The 19828-nt window shown below is 55.8% G+C and overlaps 1 protein-coding gene across 4 annotated transcripts in view; it reads left to right on the plus strand.

Annotated features, from left to right (window-relative positions):
* PLCG2 (phospholipase C gamma 2) overlaps window positions 1-19828 on the plus strand; it is a 142597-nt gene that overhangs the window by 88266 nt on the left and 34503 nt on the right. For all 4 annotated transcript variants that reach the window (XM_045076347.1, XM_045076349.1, XM_045076348.1 and 1 more), the window contains exons 16-25: window positions 833-922; window positions 1513-1688; window positions 2931-3131; window positions 4097-4216; window positions 8842-9022; window positions 10380-10451; window positions 12640-12749; window positions 15838-15934; window positions 17277-17343; window positions 18406-18563. In XM_045076347.1, coding sequence (XP_044932282.1) covers window positions 833-922; window positions 1513-1688; window positions 2931-3131; window positions 4097-4216; window positions 8842-9022; window positions 10380-10451; window positions 12640-12749; window positions 15838-15934; window positions 17277-17343; window positions 18406-18563 — 1272 coding nt within the window. The remainder of the gene's footprint in view (window positions 1-832; window positions 923-1512; window positions 1689-2930; window positions 3132-4096; window positions 4217-8841; window positions 9023-10379; window positions 10452-12639; window positions 12750-15837; window positions 15935-17276; window positions 17344-18405; window positions 18564-19828) is intronic.

The raw sequence follows: 19828 nt of genomic DNA on the forward strand, positions 1-19828 counted from the left end.
ATTGGACATTCACACGCACATAAAGAATATTTATGTACCCTTCAGTCACCTTCCCCAAATACTAACATCCTCTATAACCAGAGTGGAATTGTTGGAAGCAGGAAATGAACACGGGTGTCCTCCCGCGTGTTCATTCATGGGCCTTTTTCAGTTTTACCAGTTGGTCCACTGATGTCCTGTTTTCGGTGTAGGGTTCAGTCCAGGATGTGACTGTATCTGGCTGTCCTAACTCCTTACTACCCTTCCATTCGGGACAGTTTGACCGGGTGGACCACTTATTTGGGTGAGAGGAATGCATTTTGAATTCTTGTGCCACTTCTTACATTCTTTAATGGAACATGCAAATCCATCTGCATATATTTTGATATGTATGTTCTTCCACCCTAGAAACACTAAAAATTGTTAACATGTAAATAAAGAATTAAGTCAGATGTTGAAGAGTCTCTGGCCAGACTAGCTGAGAACTCTTGAAAGTCATTAAAAGTGGAGGTAATAGAAAAAGACAGCCACCAGGCCCCCAAAACAATCCCATCATTCATAAAGGGCTTCAAATTAAATAAATAGGAACTAGAAATTTGGCACGAAGTTGTATCTACTCTTAGACCCAGTGATTAAAAAAAAGTCCTGAAAATGCCAAAAGAACCCCAAAATAGATGTTTTAAAGGAAACGTCCTGAAGGGGGTCGAGTTCCATGAAACCACCATATACGTCTACGAAAGTGGGAAAGGTTCATCCCTCGCAAATGCTGGGGTGATGCCGGGCGGGGCCCCTGGGTCCCAGAGTTGATGCGGTGAAGACGGAGGGGAGAGCTCATGCTGGTTTCCTCTTCCAGAAATGGACTCGGCACTACTGTGCCATCGCCGATGCCAAGCTGTCGTTCAGCGACGACATTGAACAGACAGCAGAAGAGGAGCTGCCCCAGGTAGGGGACACAGCCTCCTAACCCGTCCTCTGTCCCATGGCCACAGGCCCCAACATCCTCAGCCCAAGGAGCCACCCCTTCGGGTACCAAGGTCTGCCTGGCTCTTCTCTGATTGGCTGGCTTACCAACCAATGATATTCAAGGATGTCTTTCCTGCTCTCTGCAGGGCCTGGTGGGCCTGTGCTCTGGGTGGGAATGGAAGTCATTTGGATGCTCCGTCCAGCCCCCTGGCCAGCCTGATTCCCAGCTTTCCTGCCCTCTCCCCTCTGGCTCCTGGCCATCCTCGGTGCTGTTTCTTGAGGGCAATTTCCAGGGCTTTATGGCTCTCAGATTTCTTGTGCAGTAGAGTTGAAACCTGTACTGGGGGCAGGGCCCCTTTGTTGATATCTTAGGACTCCAGGAGGCCACTGCCCATGGCAGCAGGCAAGGGAGGGCTGTTGGAAGCCACCTTCCCAGACCTCTTGGGGTGAGGGCAAGCCGACACCAGCCTGTCTGCTATCCAGTCCCGAGCCAGCACGCGCAGAGGGACCGGTCTGGCCGTGCTGGGGGTCTGGTTCAGGTTTTCAGAAATGCCTCCTCTTGTGGCCCAGGATATACCCCCCACAGAGCTGCATTTTGGGGAGGAGTGGTTCCACAAGAAGGTGGAGAAGAGGACGAGTGCCGAGAGGCTGCTGCAGGAGTACTGTGCGGAGACGGGGGGCAAAGACGGGACCTTCCTGGTGCGAGAGAGCAAGACCTTCCCCAACGACTACACCCTGTCCTTCTGGTAGGCACACGCCGCCTTCCCCTTGCAGCTGGTCCGGGGCAGGGGGGTGGGGGGGTGGGCATGGCATGAGTTGTGCGAACTCAGGCCTCCACCAGAACCCCAGACTTCGTTTAGGGATCTGTGTGGGGCAGGGGTGGGCCGAGGCAGGTGAGGCCCAAAACACAGCAATCAAGACTAGTGGTATTTCAGTGCAAAATGTTTAAAAATCAGAAGTAACGAAAAATCCATGATGAGCAAAGTATCATCATCATTTTAAGTCAAGACAGGGTCTGACCTTGCACTAAGGACAATGTGGCCGTACTCATCCCCCCTCCACTGTCCCCCAGTCCTGGTCTAGAGCAGGTAGGGCATCCCAAGTCACTCAGCCTCCTTCTGTCTTTGTTTTCTTGTCCCTAAAGCAGAGATTCTAAAGGTGGCTTTATGGAGCCGTTGGGAGCTTTCTCGCTCACTGACTCATTAGTACTTTCATTCACTAAAGGGTGTGCATTGAGTGACTGCTGTGTGCTAGGCACAGCGATCTGGCAGTCCAGGTCCCTGTCCTGATGGCAATTAGAGTCTGGTCAGGAAGATGGACAATGAAAAAGGAATCAGTGATCTATAATTGTAGTTGTGATAACGTGCAATGCAGAAAATGCTAGATGTTACAGAAGTCTATACGAGCAGGGCCTGATGGAACATTGGGCTGGGAATGGTCAGGGAAGACTTCCTGTAAGAAGTGGTGTTTCCATGGAGACCCGAAGGATACACATTATAACAACATACCTCTAAGAGTGACAGCTAACTCCTACAAGATACTTCCCATGTGCCAGGCAGCGTTGTAGACACATTTTGTGTGTGATCTTGGTCAATCCTTAGGACAGCTCAGCGAGGACAGACCACAGGGATGATGATGGGGGGGGCGCTCAGAGAGGACCAGTCACTTTTTCAGGGTCACTTAGCACATCAGTGGCTGAGTCTGGATTTACCCCTAGACCTTCTGGCTCCAGAGTAGGAGTTAGGTAGGTAAATGTCGTTGAAGGAAGTTGGTAGAATGTTCTGGAATCCAGGCTCAAGGGCCAGCCTTCTCTAAGAGCAGAGGGAGGCGTGTGTGGCCACACGTGGTGCCTCCCTGTCAGTGCCCCGGCCGCAGTGCTGGTCCACCCCCCATCCCCGTCCCGCCCCCCTGCATGTCCTCCGCCACCCCGGGTGCAGGCAGGGTCAGTGGGCCCAGCCTCGTTGCTGACGTCGTCCCTCTCCCTGCAGGCGGTCTGGCCGGGTCCAGCACTGCCGGATCCGGTCCACGATGGAGGGTGGGACCATGAAGTACTTCCTGACCGACAACGTCACGTTCACCAGCATCTATGACCTCATCCAGCATTACCGCGAGACGCACCTGCGCTGCACCGAGTTCGAGCTCCGGCTCACCGACCCCGTGCCCAACCCCAACCCCCACGAGTCAAAGCCGTATGTGTGCCCGTGCTCCCGGGGCCGCAGGCCTCAGGCGCCAGGTTTAGTGGGTGCAGACACCCAGGCGGATTGGGTTCAGCAGTCGGGAAAGCCAGTCTTGTGGGTGTGCTGGGGCTCAGTTTCCCCCAAGGCCCCTCACCCAGGCCCCCGGGATCTCTTAAATTCCCCAGGATGGCCCCTGTTTCCAAACACCGACTCCATCTTTCTTCCCGTCCCTCGGCCTCTGCCTGCCCCTCTCCTCCCGTACCTTCACAGTCCCGAGCTCTCGGGCTTTGATTTCCGGAGCTGAATTTTGGTCCGGTGATACTGTTCTGCTTGTCAAAGCTCATTCCCTGTTCATTGTGCAAGTGAACAAAAAGAAAGTAATTGTACACATCTCCTTTCATTTTTATCTAGTGAAATGAATATTAGTTACGCCTCGCAAAAGGTTAACCCATTCTGGAAATGAGCAGGGGAGCTATTTTTAAGCAGAAGGCTGCTAAAATGTACATTTCTGAGAGGCCTTATAACTTACCGCAGCTTTCTTACTTTTATCTGAATGTGTATAGATTGCCTTTTTAAAATCTGCCATTTCATATCTTTGAAAGTAACCCAAGACTAACCAGACAAAAAGACCCGAAATTCTGTTCCTGTGTCCTCTGCCTCCGATTTTCTGTTCTCCACATTGACAGATGCTGGCCCTGGTCGGGCTGATGGGGGGCAGGGGTGGGATGGGTACAGGTGGGTTTAATTTCTTCTCTCGTGCTCCAAGCAGAACCCACTATAGGAATGTCTTCCCTGAGCTCCATCTTGGTGGTCTTTTTTAAAAAAAGATTGCCGTCTTCAGCGGCGTTGTTGGGTGGGGAAGCCTGCGGTGGAATTTCCACGGCGGTCTCTGGGGCCTTTTTCCAGGCAGCCTCGGAGCCCAGGGCTTCCTCCTCCGTGGGTGCCCGTCTCACTTGGCCGATTTCCCTGTGCCGCAGGTGGTACTACGACGGGCTGAGCCGCGGGGAAGCGGAGGACATGCTAATGAGGGTTCCCCGGGACGGCGCCTTCCTCATCCGGAGGCGAGAAGGCACCGACTCGTACGCCATCACCTTCAGGTGAGCGGGGGGGGGGTGGGGGGTGGTGGGAGCCAGCACGTGCTCGCCGGAGGCACCCCGGGTGTGGAAGGCACGAGCGGCGTCTGCTCAGGGGAGCTCTCTGTGTGCGGGGCCCGGCTCTGGGTCCTTAGGAGTTGCACCTGCCCCGGGAGCTCATTCCGTCTTCCAGCAGCTTCATGACCATGATCCTTCTTGTTCAGAGGAGGAAACTGAGGCACAGGGAGCTTAAGGTACGCTGAAACATGCAGCCGGTAACGGCGGAGCTGGGGTTTGCACCCAGGCAGCCCTGGCAGCCCAGAGCAGTGACGTGGCAGACCTGCTGTCCTTCCGCCCAGCGTGGGCAGTGGGAAGGCCGCACGGACCGACCGCCTCCAAGACTGTGGTTCTGTCCTCTAGTTCCATCCCCAAACCCCAGGTTGCTCTGGTTTCCCCCAGGGGCAGTGTCGGGGAGTTTCAGACCCGGTCCACCTTACTGTCCCCGCGTCTCCCCTACCCCAGCGTGTGGAGCCCTAAGGAACGTTCCTGACACGGGCCTGCCGTGGAGGCTTCGTCTGCCCGAGTCCTTCCTCGCAGCCCATGAAGAGTAGAGGAGGTACTGCGAGTAGGGAAATGGAGGCCCAGAGAGGTTAAGTGTCCTGTCTAGAGCCACACAGCCTTGTCCTGGGACTGAGGCAGAATTTCAGACTTGGACTTAACCCATGTTCAAAGCCACAGTGAGGTTTCAAGAGGCTTATGGGCCAGACGGAGCCTCGGCCTGCGTGGTTATGTTAAGTACTGGGAAACTGCTCTTGGAAGTCTAGATTTCTCCTTGGGAAAAGTGGGAGGAAGCGGAAGCTCCAGACCCCACGTTCTCACGTGGTGATGATGGTTCCCAGCGGTTCAGGAGAGGCCCTGGTGCGTCCAGGCCGCTCTGTTCCTTCCATTGCTGTTGCCTTGGCCCATTCCCCTTGCTGACCCTGCCAGGCTGCCCTCTGGGCATGTGGATTTGCTCCCCCCCCCCCCCACCCTGTTACTCCTTCCTTCTTGGTGAGTGGTGGTGGTGGTGGTGAGGCTTGTTATCATTGCTGTTTACTGAGCAATGTTTACTCTGTGCCGGCTCCGGCCAGCCTGGCTCCTCTGTGCTTTGTGCTGCCGACAGGGAGGCTCTGGGCTGCTTGGCACTGGCACCTTGCCTTTGGCCCCAAAGCTCTTGGTGGTGCTGCCTCCCACCCGGATGGGATTGGGCAAGTTTAATGAACACCTGTTGTGCCAGCCGCCATGTTGGGTGCTGGGCGTGGAGTTGTGCGGTAGTTCTGTCAGTCGGGAGGCTTTGGGGTACAAGGGACAGAAACCAGACTCAGTGGCCAAGCATCCCAGAAAGGAGGCGTTACCGGCTACTAGCGGAGATGCTCAGCAGGCGAGCCGGCTTCCAGCAGGCCTGGATCCACGTCTCACCGGGCAGCCCTCGGGAGGCCAGTTGTGTGTCTGTCTCGGTGCTACTCTGCACTGGGTTCCCCTTGGGAGCCGGTGTCGGGTAGAAAAGACGAGTCCTGTGATCCCCACGCTTTCCCCGGCCCCTGCCTGAGTGGGGTGTCATGGTTCCGACTGGGCACCTTCAGGCTGGCTGTGGGTTGGAATCACTTCCCTGGAACCATGTGGATGAAAATGAGATCCCCAGACGGAGGCCTGGCCTTATGCGTCCACCCTGCTGTTTGCCTGCCCGCCCTCCCCCTGAGACTGGTGGTACCCTAAAAGCTGGAGTTTTTAAGTTTTAGGGCTCAGTAAATGTTTAAGTGTTCAGTGAGCACCTACTATGTGCCGGGCTCCTTGTTGGGCTCCCGAAACACAGAAGGGATACAAACCGGCCAGTCCTTGCTCTCATGAGGCCAACAGTCTGCTGCGACCGAGACATCCTGTTCCTCGTGTGTCTCTCTTGAGCGCTTCCCTCTTGCTGAGCATTGGCTTGCCAGCAGCAGGGGGTCGGGACGCGCTGGCTGAGTGAGCCAGTGACGAGGTGCTGGTGTCTTAAGGAGGAGAGGAAGGGAAGGCTATTTCCTTTGTGTTGGGACGGTGCATGTCCTGGCCTCCACCCCCCGCATGTCCGTGGGGGTCGTGGTCACTGTAATAGTCAAAGATGACCTCCCCCCGCCCGGACACAGAGACTTTTTCTAATTCACTGTGGTCATGGTGTGGGGTAGGGGTGACTGTCCCTCACTGAGCAGTGTTGCCTGGGGCAGGAGGGTCAGGCACATGACCGACACATCACTGTGATGTTGTGCGGTAAATGCCACAGAGTGGACGGGCAGGTGACAGAGGGTGAACGGGAGTGCTAGGGGGACACGGTGGGGGATGGGCTCCAGGCGGACGGAGAGCACGGGTCTGGAGGAACTCTCCCTCCCCGGCCCCCTCCCCAGTATCTGGGGACAGGAACTATCCGTCCCTGGCCTTGTGGACAGGGAAACACAGGTGCAGTCAGGATCCCTGAAGGAACCAGAACCTGGTCCCTACTCTTAATTAATTTCCAGACCCTAGAGCCTCCCTGCGCTAGGAAACTTTTGTAAAACGTTTAGAAAACATTTTTTTTTTTTTTTAAATTTTTTATTTTTTATAAACATATATTTTTATCCCCAGGGGTACAGGTCTGTGAATCACCAGGTTTACACACTTCACAGCACTCACCAAATCACATACCCTCCCCTAGAAAACATTTTTTAAAAGATTTTATTTGATGGAGAGTGAGCAGGTGAGAGAAGAGAGAGCATGAGCCCCTCCCTCTGAGCAGAGGGAGAAGCAGGCTCCCCACTGAGCAGGGAGCTCAACCCCAGGGCTCTGGGATCATCACCTGAGCTGAAGGCAGATGCTTAACCACCTGAGCCACCCAGGTGCCCCAAAAGTTGAAAATGTCTTTATTATGCAAATATATTCTTAGAAAATAAGACATCACGGTGAAGGCTAAGCCCCCTGTGGTCCATCCATCTGGGTCCTCGTCCTGGTAGGAAGCACATTTTTCTGACTGGTATCTCCGTGTGGGCTCAGGAAAAAACAAAACAAAACAAAACCCAAATGACCTCCATGGGTATGTCCCTGTGGAAAATACTGTGCTCTTTCATGTGTGGAAATTCACTTCCATCTTTAAAAAATACTAACGGGACCCTACTGTCGTTTTATCTTGCAGTTTGTTTTTCTGCTCAACTGTTTGTTTGTTTTTAAGAAATACTAATAAAATATCCCTGCAAATAAGCCATGGAGGCAGAACCCTTCTAGCATGGTTTTTTTTTTTGGTTTTTGTTTTTGTTTGTGTTTTTGCCAGACTTATTGAAGAAATGGCTTAACAGGGTGTGTTTTTTAAAACAAAAAGTATCTTTGGGCGCCTGGGTGGCTCAGTGGGTTAAGCCGCTGCCTTCGGCTCAGGTCATGATCTCAGGGTCCTGGGATCGAGTCCCGCATCGGGCTCTTTGCTCAGCAGGGAGCCTGCTTCCTCCTCTCTCTCTGCCTGCCTCTCTGCCTACTTGTGATCTCTCTCTGTCAAATAAATAAATAAAATCTTTAAAAAAATAAAAAATAAAACAAAAAGTATCTTTAAGGTGCTGAGTTTTTATATTTATTTATTTGAGGGACCGCGCACAAGCTTGTGGGGGGCAGTGAGGGAGAGGGAGAAGGGGAGGGTGAGAGAAAATTCCAAGCAGCCCCCCCCCCACCGCCCCGAGCACGGGAGCCCAGCAGGGGCTCCATCTCACGACCCCGAGATCATGACCTGAGCTGAAGTCAAAGTCAGATGCTTAACCAGCGGAGCCACCTGGCCGCCCCTCTAAGGTGCAAGATTCTTAAACGATGAGTAGCTCATGCCTCTAATTATGTCTTTAGACAGTTTCAGAAGATGCCGTTTGGCTGTGAAGTTAGGGTCAAAACTTATTTTCCCAAATGGTCCTTTTTCTTGGCGATAAATCTAGTAAGACTGAAGATTGAGTTCTGCTCTCGATTTTTCCCACCCGCTCTGTCAGCAGGGTGAGGCCACCAAAGGTTGCTTTGCTGTTTGGGGGGGAAAGAAATTGGTGGTTGTCGTAGTTGAGCCACTCAAGATCAGATTCAAGGATATGAGCATCAAAGCCCAGAGCTGTGGAGTAGAGACCAGCGGCCGTTTCCTGTTAGAGGACCGGAGGGTGACTACTGTCGGCCCTTCGAGCCCTGTGGCCTCGGGTGCAGCCACTCAGCTCTGGCGCTGTGGGGTGGAAGCAGCCACAGGCCACACCCAAGTGGACGACTGTGGCTGTGTGTCAATAAAACTTTATTTACAAAAGCGAGGGCAGGGGAGGGGTGGGGCCCCCGTTTGGCCTTCGGGTCCCTGTTTGCAGACCCTGATCTGGATACCTGGCCTTTCCCAAAGGCAAGTCCTCTAACTGGGGTCAGGGGGAGTGGGCAGAGGAGGAGCGAGCTGTTGGGTCACTCCGTATCTCCTGTAAGGTGCAGCTTTCTCTGTGTCTGTGTTGAGAAGACCTGCCATGGTCGTATCCCCTAGGAGGGCCGAACCTCGCTTCTCTCCCGGGTCCCCTGGACGGGGAGCTAGGTGGTTTCTCGTTAGCGGGGCGTGCACGACCGTGTGGCGTCTGGGGTCTCGGTGGCCAGCTCTGTGTGGTGTCCCCCTCCAGGGCCAGGGGCAAGGTCAAGCACTGCCGCATCCACCGGGACGGCCGGCACTTCGTGCTGGGGACCTCGGCCTACTTCGAGAGCCTCGTGGAGCTCGTGAGCTACTACGAGAAGCACGCGCTGTACCGGAAGATGCGGCTGCGCTACCCCGTGACGCCGGAGCTCCTGGAGCGCTACAACATGGTAGGCGGGTGACCCGCTTGCGCTTTGGCTGCGCGTCTGCCGTCGTCCGGCAAACCTCCGCTGAGCCCTCCCCAGGTGTGCGGGATGGCTCGGGGACCGGGGGACACGGACCCCGCCCTCGTGCTGCTTGCAGTCTTGTGTGGGACAGATAATAAGTGGGATCAACTGAAAAAACACATTGTGGGACAGAGGGTGACGTGCAGTATAGAGGGAAAGTGGGCGGGGGGGCGGTTCATGGAGGCAGTGATGCGGAAGGGGCTGCGCTTCCCGAGTGTGGAAAGTTCTGGAAAGTTCTCACTGGGAATGAGGTACTCAGGCAGACTCGAGCGCTTATGGAGGAGTGCTTCATGCAGCTAAGGACAGGAAGGTCAGTGGGTACAAAGGTCCTGTGGCGAGGGCGTGCCTGGAGGCTCAGAGAAGCAGCCAGTGTGGCCGGCACTGAGAGAGCCAGAGTGCGGCAGACCTAAGGAAGGACTCCTTGGAGCAGGGCAGGCCCCCGAGAGACACTGGCTTTTATTCTGAGCCACCAGAGGGTTCTGAGCCGAAAACAGACCTGATTTGATTCCTGCCTCCATCTCAGTTCCTGCCACGTAGGTGACAGGATACAGGATTCAGGATATACCAGCCATGGCCCAGGAGCACTCGTAGCCCTTGGCCATGTGGTGGAGCACAGCCTGGCTTGGGAAATTCCGGTTCTGGAGGGGGAGCTGGACAGCTTGCAGGAGGAAGCTGTCCCGGGCAGGTGGATGACTGAGAAGCCGACCGCAGCCAGAGCGCTTGGACCAGGTCTGAGGAGGGTCAACACGGGAGCCCAGACCTGACAGCCGGGACCCACAGGGCCATGGGGAAAGCCAGTTCGAAGTCAGGGAGCCGCTGTCGCCCAAGGCCAGAGAGGACCCGGAGAGACAGTGACAAAAGCAGACAGAGGCGGGATGGGTGTTCAGTGTGAGCCGGTAAATGTAGAACGTGTCTAGGTTTGGGGTGTTTGCCAGTTTCCACAGTGGCAGTCCCTTGAGGGGGTGGCCTGTGTCCCCCCGTGGACGTGGAACTGGCTCACGGGGCGGTGTGGGGCGGGCCCTGGCCCGCGGGAGCTTCCGCCTGCCGCTGCTCTCCAGGCTTGGCTTTGCTGCAGGGCCGGGCAGAGGAGGGCCGGCACAGAGAGCTCTCTCCTCTGGGGGTGCAGTTTCCAAGTTTGGGGGAGCTTTTCAGCAGCTTCTCCCCGTCTCCACCAGGAGGCACGAGGAAACTGGGAGGTTTCAATGCTTCGTCCCTGGGGGTGGCCGAGAAGCCTGGCTCTGTGTCGGGCCGCCCCGGGCGCTCGGAGGGTGTCCCTTTACTCTGCTTTGCTCTTTTTTAGGAAAGAGACATCAACTCCCTTTACGACGTCAGCAGAATGTATGTGGATCCCAGTGAAATCAGCCCCTCCATGGTACGGCGCCATCCCTCCCATGCCCACCACGGCCTGGTCCCCAAACGGACACAGAGCCCGCCCCATGCCCCCACCCCGCAGAGCACGGCAAGGGGACTTGAGGGCAGACTTGCCCCTCCCCCCCCAAATTGATTTTATGTCATTTTTTTGAGAAGGAATGATGATTGACAGTGTGACATCTGGTTTCAGGGAAGAGATTAATAGAATTCCACCTAAAAGTGACGGTGACTTGCTAAAGCTCCGAGGTTTGAGGAACCACCTTTGGGCCAAACGGCTTCTAATTAAAAGTCTTTCAGATGTTTCTTGCTCACGGACGGAGCCCGTGGTGTTTATGAATTCCGTCTGGTTCACTGACCTCCTCGCAGTGTGCGCCTTCTCTCCCGCTCCCACCCCGGCTGCGCTGTGACCCCCGCCCCCAGGTGGGGGTGGGTTTTAACTCCGTCCCCAGCTCCTCCTCGCTCGGGTTCCTGCGGAAGAAGAACGATCAGAATTTTCTGTTGGGCGGGGTGCACCCGGCGCACGGTTCACGGATAATTCTTGCTGCCTGCAAATCCGGAGATGAATTTCTTCTCTTCTTTTAAATGTCTAATCCTTGGCCAGTGCAAATCCCAGATGAAGGCTCGGAAGGATGCGGGCAGGGGGACTGTGTGTGAACTTAGTAGGGGGCTTTATTCGATGTGAAGAAGCTGTTGGTAGTGAGAAGAAGGCCGCCTGTCAGCTGGATGTCAGGGGACCGTGGTCACAGGGGTAAACTGAGGAACCCCCAGCCAGTATCGAGGGCGGCTACGCCCTATTCACCCTCGGTTGCTGCCTTTCCAGAGAGTGGGCCAGGTCTCCTGGTTTTGCAAGACAAGCCATTCATCTGGATATTTTATGTCAATTCTCCCTGTTTTTGTTTTTTTTTAAATCCTGGCCACCACCCCAAGTTGTAGAGAGACTCTCCCTGTCCTGAGTGAGACCAGTAAAGCACCATGGCCGCTGGATGGGCGCGCAGGCTGCCAGACTAGGGGGAGCCCCTCAAAATAAAATCATTACTATTGCTGCGATTGAAGATGGGTCAGCACTGAGAAAACCACTGCTCTGGGAACGAGACCGGTGATGAGCCCTGGTCTCCCGGTGCGAACTCCGTCGCTGTCTGCACCCCTGGCCCTTTGTCTGCACGGAGATGCATTGTACAGCCCCCCCCCCCAGCCCCCCGCTGCCATTTGTATTCTGTTCACCTCCCTCTTGGTCCTGTGTGGGTGCCTCCTTTGCTTATTTTCCTCATGACCGTTCTTAACTAAGACTGGTGAACCAAACCCAACACATGGGCTACAATTTCAACTTTGAAGAAAAGAATGTTTTCAGTATTCAGGTGGCTGTGCCAGTTTAGCTACATCCCCATCAGTGGCCACATTGGTCATTTCTGGTCTTTGCTGTTCTGGTTAACACTAACATGAACGTCACATCTGAGGCTTTGGGCATCTTCTGCATTATTTCCTTCGGATGTGTTCTCGGAACTGGGATGATTAGAGCCGTCCTAAGAGGACATACATATGCACGGGTGCAATTTCTGTGCCCACCGCACAGCCAGGATGGGATGGAGCTGGAATCTGGCCCGGTCAGTCTGGCTGGGTGCATGCACTGTTTATCATTTCGTTGTGCCTCCTGCAAGCCTGTTCAGCCAATGGACAGCTCATTTCTCTTGTTAGTGAAGGCGCTGACTTGAGGACCTCTCCTGTCCTCTGAGAGGCTGGAGACTTGCTCCTCATGGAGACCATTATATGCCAACTTCCTCTGCCACTGGCTGTACCTCGCAGCCTTAGAGCCTGGCAGAGACCTGTGAAGTTCACGGGGCAAAGTTGTATCCACCCTTGAAGGCAGATGTGCAGGTGAAACCACCTCTGTTTGGAAGTTCTTACGGCAGAGCTTTTAGAGCCCATGTTGCTTCTTACAGAATGGCAGTAACCCACATGAACTGACTTCTGAGCTCAGCCACTTAACAGCTGGTTGATCTGGGGCCAGTTCCCATCCCTGCTCCCTGGTGACTTTGGGAGGCTCCTCTGCCACGCAGTGCCAGCCCACGGCCAGCAGATGGCACTGTAACCTTGGGCTGAAGCCTCCTGTTTCCCAATGAGAAGACCCCACGCAGATGCCTCTCTCTGCTACTGTCTCCCAGCTTGACCTTCTCTTGTTTTCTCCCCCAAAGCCTCAGAGAACTGTGAAAGCTCTGTATGACTACAAAGCCAAGCGGAACGATGAGTTGAGCTTCTGCCGTGGGGCCCTCATTCACAACGTCTCCAAGGAGCCCTGGGGCTGGTAAGACGGAGGGCGGCCGGGCCACTTGCTGGAGGAACTTGACCTGTCCCTTCTTGCCAGTGAGACTGAGGCGCTGGCTGAGCTGGGGACCCCTTTCTCTGCCGTTCTGGGCTGGCTTTGACCTTTGTACCTTCTCTGCGAAGGTGGCTTAAGACATGCTCTATTGAGAAAAACGTTAGGAACAACCTATCCCATCGTATTACGTATTATTTTATTTGTAGCAGCAGCTGCCACTCACTGAGGCCTTCCCTGGTGCTGTGGGCCGTGCTAATTGCTTTCACACATGGTCTCACGAGATTCTTGATACGACCCTCGGGGTTGACTCTGGGTACCCCCACTTTACAGAGGTGGCAAACGGGGCTTTCCCAAGTTATCTAGCTACACACCAGTGTGGGATCTTCCCATTAGGGGAGCCTGTGTGTTACTTTAAATTCAAAATCTTAAGCTATCGCTTGGTCCTGTCCTGTGGCCCCGGCCTGGATGGAAGCAGGGACATGCTTAGGCCAGAGCCCCCTGGGTGTGCACCAGCATTCAGCTATCTCTTCTCCCTCTCCACCTGGGGAGAAGTTTGGCTGCCTGTCCGTACATCCCCAGGTAGGTGATCTTGCAGGATTATTTCTTACTGTGGAGCAACAGCCGCCTCACAAGTGTGGCATCACTTTCTCCCGTGACGTGTCGGGACCTGAGTTAGAGATCTACATTTGAGCGCCTTTTTGTGTCAAGAGCTGTTTTAAACGCTTCATCTGAAAGAACTCACTTAAACCCACTCAGTGACCCTGAAAGCCTACCCTGCATTGTACAGATGAGGAAACTGAGGCACAGACAGGTACAGAAACGGCCAGGCCCACACAGCAGGCGGGGATTCGAAGCCAGGCCTTCTGACTCTAAAGCCCGTATTCCTGACTTGACCCATGTACTAGGTTCTGTGGTTTTCAGAGTTTTTTGTTGGCCTGTTTGTTATTTTTGAGAATTCCCTCTTTCTAATCCATATCTTACCTGGATCCCCAGAGTCCCCCCCCCCAAAAAAAGTAGCAAAACAGCGAAGTGCTGAAGTGGAGGGTGGGGGCTGGAGCCCCTGTTCGTAGGCTCCCGGCCTCCACGCGCCATCTGTGGTATCGTCCACCTGTCTCTCCCTGAGGGGCCCGGCCAGAATCCGGGTCTCCCCGGGGCCCACAATGCCCCTTTCTGTAGCCTGCCTCTGTAAAAGGCCCCAGTTCCATGTGTGTGGGTGACTTTTACCAAGCCGTGGGCAGACCTCTCTAAGTCACACTCTTTTCCTTGTGTGAAACTGCCTCCTGCCTTTTCACACGTCCGACGTGGGGTGCTCTAAATTTCCAGGGCCCTTGAGATGAGCTGAGAGTCTGGTGTCCGTGTCTTTGGTGAGGGGCTGTGGGTCACTGCCTGCTCCGGTCCCCTCGTTTCCTTTGCTCTGGTGGCAACAGCACCATCCCCGGGGGTGGGGGGCATGGTCTGCCTTTTTTTTTTTTTTTTTTTTTAAAGATTTTATTTATTTATTTGACAGACAGAGATCACAAGTAGGCAGAGAGGCAGGCAGAGAGAGAGGAAGGGAAGCAGGCTCCCTGCTGAGCAGAGAGCCCAATGTGGGGCTCGATCCCAGGACCCTGGGATCATGACCTGAGCCGAAGGCAGAGGCTTTAACCCACTGAGCCACCCAGGTGCTCCTGGTCCGCCTTTTTGTGCATCCTCCCAACCTAGGGCCAATATGGTTAGGGGACTGAACCAGTAGGATACATTTTAGAGCGAAAGGAATGTTCTTGTCAATAATCACACCAACGACCAGACAACAGGTCTGAACCTGGTTCTGGGCAAGCAATACATATGGTCACCGTGCTTATAGCCAATCTTTGCCCGAATGGGGTCTGGAGAAACGGGGGGATGAGGGTCAGGTCAACAGACGTTTACTAAGTGCTTTCCACCACCTCTGAGTACCCACTCAGTTAAGATCAACAAAGGTCTCACATAGTGGGGAAGACAGAAGTACAAGTCATATAAGGGCACAGACTGCCTCCCCATTTGTGGGGACAGAGGCAACAGGAGCACAAAGGAGGAACATTTGGGCTAGGTAGCAGTCAGGGAAGGCTCCCTGGAAGAGGCATGCCTGAGCTGAGTCTCACATGGTTGTTAGGGACAAGCTAGATACAAGGGGCATGGACCAAGGCCTGTAAGCTAGGCAGGGCAGAAGGGTGGGGGCAACAGGCTGTCTGGCAGGAAGGTCAAGTTTGAGCCACAGAGAGGCAGGAGTTGAGGTCCAAGGGTTCCTAGGGTCATGCTAAAGCATCTAGGCTCTGTTCTGAAGACTTTGAAAGCTGTGGGTGTGCCCCCTGGCTGCAGAGGGTACCCACAGAGGGGCAGGCCCTGTATGCGTGGGCACTGCTTCGGGGGAGAACCTTAGAGGTGAGCACAGTTTGGCAGAGTCGAGACACACACACAGATCAGTTACGGCCCTTGTTATCCGTGCTATTGCAGAGGAGGGGAGGTCACGGGGGCGGTATTCTGGCTGAGTAACGAGAACTAACATCATTTGAGCACTTACTGTATACTGGGCACTGTTAAAAACACTCAGCCTATGCGGAACCCTCTGGTCCCAGTAAAGCCCTCTGCGGAAGGCACTGGGGCTATTCCAGTTTGACGGTGGTGGTGGAGCTGGAACTTGATCCCTGGCTGTCTGGCCCCAGCAGCGTTCCTCTCTCCCACGCTGGTCTCTGATTCACGCTGGTCTCTGCGTTCACAGCTCTCCCCGAAATGGGGCACAGCCTGCCCTAGGCTTGAGCATCGGCCTCACAGGGTCTCCGAGGTCCACCTCAAGCCCGGACATTTTTGGTGCCCTTGAGCAAACACGAGAATCTTGTTATGGAGAGGACACGGCCCCTCCACTCACTCACTGCTGATTAAAAAAAAAAAAGCAGAGGATCCCTTTGAAATGCCCGGTTGTCACAGATAATGATCATCCCCTCTGGTCACCTGGCCGCTTGCCGCTGCCCCCTGCAGTGGCTGCGATCTAACAAGCGGTGAGCGATCATTAACGCGGCCCCACGAAGGCCCCCGGATGCCCTCTGTTTTCATCTAGGTGGAGAGGGGACTATGGAACCAGAATCCAGCAGTACTTCCCGTCCAATTACGTCGAGGACATTTCAACAGCCGACGTGGAGGAGCTGGAGAAGCAGGTGAGCCCGGGTCACCGCATTGGGGGGGTGGGGACCGTCCATCCTGTTCTTCGAGGAATCCGCTGAGCTGTCTCCCCAAGGCCGTGTCACGCACGCTGCTGCCGTGTGGTCCCCGTGGAGCAGCGGAACAGGGACGCCAGAGTGACAGGGAACTTGGGATTGTCCCCCCAGTCGTGGGCGAAAGTCACAGTGACAAGCCCGTCCTGTTTTAATCAGGTTGTGCTGGGCTGGAAGGCTTGGCGTAGGCAGGAGAATTCCCTCCGGAGTGAAAATGGCCAAACAGGGAACTGGTCCCTTGCCTCAAGCAGCTTGCAAATGGAACACGTTTACTGTGGCTGCCAGACACTCCGGACGTGCTTGGTGTGAGCAATGAGGTTGGCCCTGCTGGTGACATTGCCAACGTGGTTTCTGTTCCCTCCCCTCCTCTTGCCCAGAGCAGAGAGCCTCTGCGGGGAGGTGACCGCCCTGCACCCAGGAGGGACTCTCTGTAACGAGGTCTCGGAGGCCTTTTCGTGCCCAGGGAATTTCCTAAGGGACTTGGGGCAATCCTGGAAGCCTGCATGGAGTAGTGGACACTGGAGTCTTAGAAGTCAAGTTAGAGATCAATAGCGAGGCTGGCAGAAGGGAATTCTGGCCGGGAAGGACAGCCACAGCAAAGGTGTGGCTCTGGGCACGTGGCTGTGTTCAGCAGGTCGGGCCTAAGGCAGGGGGATGAGACCCTTCACCTGCCCCAACTCTGCCCTGCCCCGGTCAGCATTATCCTGGTGGGTGGGTACGGGGTGGAGGTAGGACCAGCAATGGGCAGGTACGGTTCTGCCAGCTGTCCAGAGACCAAGCTCTTGTGTGTCACAGCTGGACCCTGTGCCCCGAACACTCAGTGGCAGGTGCAGCTGAGGCCGGCCAGGGCCTGGGAAGGCTTAATGCAGATCCCAGAGCATGGGCATCGCAGCCCTAGGACGTGCGGAGCCGCAGAATGTTCTGGAGCTGGCCTTTAGGAGGCTAGCTGGCTCCCTTTCATGGTAATGTCAGAAGAAGGGTCAGGGCTGGGTTTGGAAACGAGATCCGTGGGAGCGTTGGCAACCCTTTTCTGGAATTCACCAGGCTCATGTGCACAGACTGGAAGAGGAACCGCTGAACCTTCTGGGTCCTGCCGGCCGCGGGGTCCCCGTCAGCAGCACGCGTCCTTGTCGAGTGCGCGCCCCACAGATGCGTCTTGTAGCGAAAATGTGTTTTAGACCGTTGCACAGGCAGGGGCTCTGCGAAACGGCATGCTTTGGAAAACTGGCTGTCTTTTTATTATTCCTGTTCAGACTAACGTGAGTTATGTCTTGTTTCTTCACAGATTATTGAGGACAATCCCTTAGGGTCTCTCTGTCGGGGAATATTGGATCTCAACACCTATAACGTGGGTAGGTGCACTCGTGGGCGGAGCGTGGATACCTGCCCGCAGCCCCAGGGCCCGGCAGGGAGGGGGCTGCCGCCGCCCGCCCGTCAGCCTGCGCCGCAGGGACACCGAGCCTGTGTTCCAGTTAGCAGACGAGGAAAGCCAGCCCCTCAGGGACCAGGTCCCATGGCTGGTTACGAGACGAAGGGGGCCGGGCTATTTGGGTTCAGGCCTTCACCTGCACTGCACTTAGCTTGTCCACACCGTGTCTGCAGAGCACGGCCCTCGGCCCCGGGGTTATGGAGTCAGTGCTGAGAGCCACGTCTGATTTGAGCCTCTGCTTTGCCACTACTAGCGGTGTGACTTTGCCTCCATGAGCCCGTCCCCATCCTATAACATGAGTATAAAATGAGTAGCACCCCCCGAAAGGTAATGAAGGAGGTCCAGTGCGATCCAGTATGTGCCGTCTGCTTACAATGTTCCCGGCCTGCAAGAGCTCAGACAGGTCGCCCCGATATGACTGAGCACATAACTCCTCCTCCCCTGGCATTTTCTTTCTAGAAAATACTTTCTCTGCAGAGAGCATCTATTGCATGCCTGCCTCCTAGCTTCTGGTGGCCGCTGGCGATCCTTGGCGCTCCTGGGCTTGTGGCTCCAACGCTCCACTGTCTGCCTCTGTCTTCGGGGCCATCTTTCCTGTGTCTGTGTCTCAAATTTCTCTCTCCTTTCTCTGGTAAGGACACTAGCTCTTGGACTGGGCAATCCCAAATCCAGAAGGATCTCCTCAAGATCTGTAAGGACATCTGCAAAGATCCTATTTCCGAGCGAGGTCCCACTCACGGGGGCGGGGGTCAGGCAGCAGACTTTGCTTCTCAGAGGACACGACTCGGCCCGCGGCAGCTCTCGGGCTGTGACGGAGGGGAGGGGCCGGACCCCGCCTGCCCCGGCGCAGACGCGCCGCTCACTGCGGGCTGGGGCCGTAGCAGCCGCGCTTTGGCTGGGTTCGTGCACCAGGCGGCGTGGGCGGTGTGAGGTCCGGCCTTCCCGCGCCGGCTGCTCAGGACTGCCGCTGTGCTCTTTACCCAAGTGAAAGCGCCCCACGGGAAGAACCAGAAGCAGTTCGTGTTCATCCTGGAGCCCAAGAAGCAAGGCGACCCGCCGGTGGAGTTCGCCACGGACAAGGTGGAGGAGCTCTTCGAGTGGTTTCAGAGTATCCGAGAGATCACGTGGAAGATGGACACCAAGGTAGGCACTTGGCTGGGCCGGGCTCCCCCTGGGGGGGCGGCGGGGGCAGGGGTGCTGGGGCCGAGGGAGGCCGGGGAAGACGCGGGCTGGGCCACAGGTGCGCCAGTCGTCGCGGAGCCGAAAGGGACCCTGGTGGTCCCCGGGGAGGCCAGGGCTGGGGTGGGTGGAGGGATCCCGGATGTTTGGAGCCTCTGACCCTGCGTGTCTGTCACGGAGTACTGTGTTCCTCACACGGGACGTGTTCTTGGTTGGCTGCCTTGTTCAGAGCGGCCTGCGTCTCCGTAGCCAGCATGGCCCGAGCTCCCCATTTGGGAGCTGCAGGGGGACCTCGTACTGGACCCGTTCTGTCCTTTCACCAATGTGTCCTGTGGGGGGGGGCCTTCCACTTCCAGTAGGAAGGGGTGTTTGCAGGTTCATCCTAACTGGAGCGCTGGCGTGAGGCCGGGGGGGTTTTGAGAACGGCCGCGCTGGACCCTGGGCCCGTCCCCACGTGTCTCTGGGCCTCCGTTGTCTTGTCTGTAAAGTGAACCTGATTCCTACGCCATAGGATCCAGGGGGGGGAAGTGAGATGATGCGCGGAAGGAGCCAGGCCCTGGGCCTGACTCAGCAGGGCTCGGGGGCCATCTCTGTCCCTCCAGGACGACACGGGCCCGTGGTACTGTATCTGGGACGAGGGAGCAAGGTGCCACCTGAGCTTTCTTATGGGTTTGCCACATGCCCTGCTGCTTCTATGGCAGATCTTGACCCAAAGGACTGATTTCTAAGCTTCCTCAGGATCTCGTGGGTGCCTCGGCCCCCTGGTCACCGTTGATTAGTCTCCCTCTTCTGGGGTCCTGGGAGGGTCACCCGCCTGTTCTTTCCTTCCCTCGAGGTGGGGGCCCTCACATCTTGGCCAGTCTATGGTCCCAGAAGCCCCTGCCCCTCTTTTCTGCACCCTGGAATATGGTCATCTACTTGAGAAGGCAGTTTCCGGGGGGCTGGGCTGATGGCACCTTCTGGGCCCTGTGGCCGACTCTGTTCCGAGGCCTTACGTTGTTCCCAAGGCTTCTCCCACCCCCACCAGACACGTGGGATGTACCCTGAGCGTGTGGCCAGCGTGGCTGTGTGTGCTGCTGCTCGGGGGGGGAGCCTCTCTTTTTCTCCTGGGCCTCTGCTGTGGGGAGGGGTGGGCACACCACATCCTGGGCTGCATTTGAGAGATCGGTCCCCCCTGCCTTCTAGGTCCGTTCTCTTTGCTGGCTGAACCACTGTCACCCTGATCTGGA

Source organism: Mustela putorius, unplaced genomic scaffold (genome assembly GCF_011764305.1).
Source record: "Mustela putorius furo isolate JIRA1106 unplaced genomic scaffold, ASM1176430v1.1 tig00000174_pilon_pilon_pilon, whole genome shotgun sequence".
Classification (NCBI taxonomy): domain Eukaryota; kingdom Metazoa; phylum Chordata; class Mammalia; order Carnivora; family Mustelidae; genus Mustela; species Mustela putorius.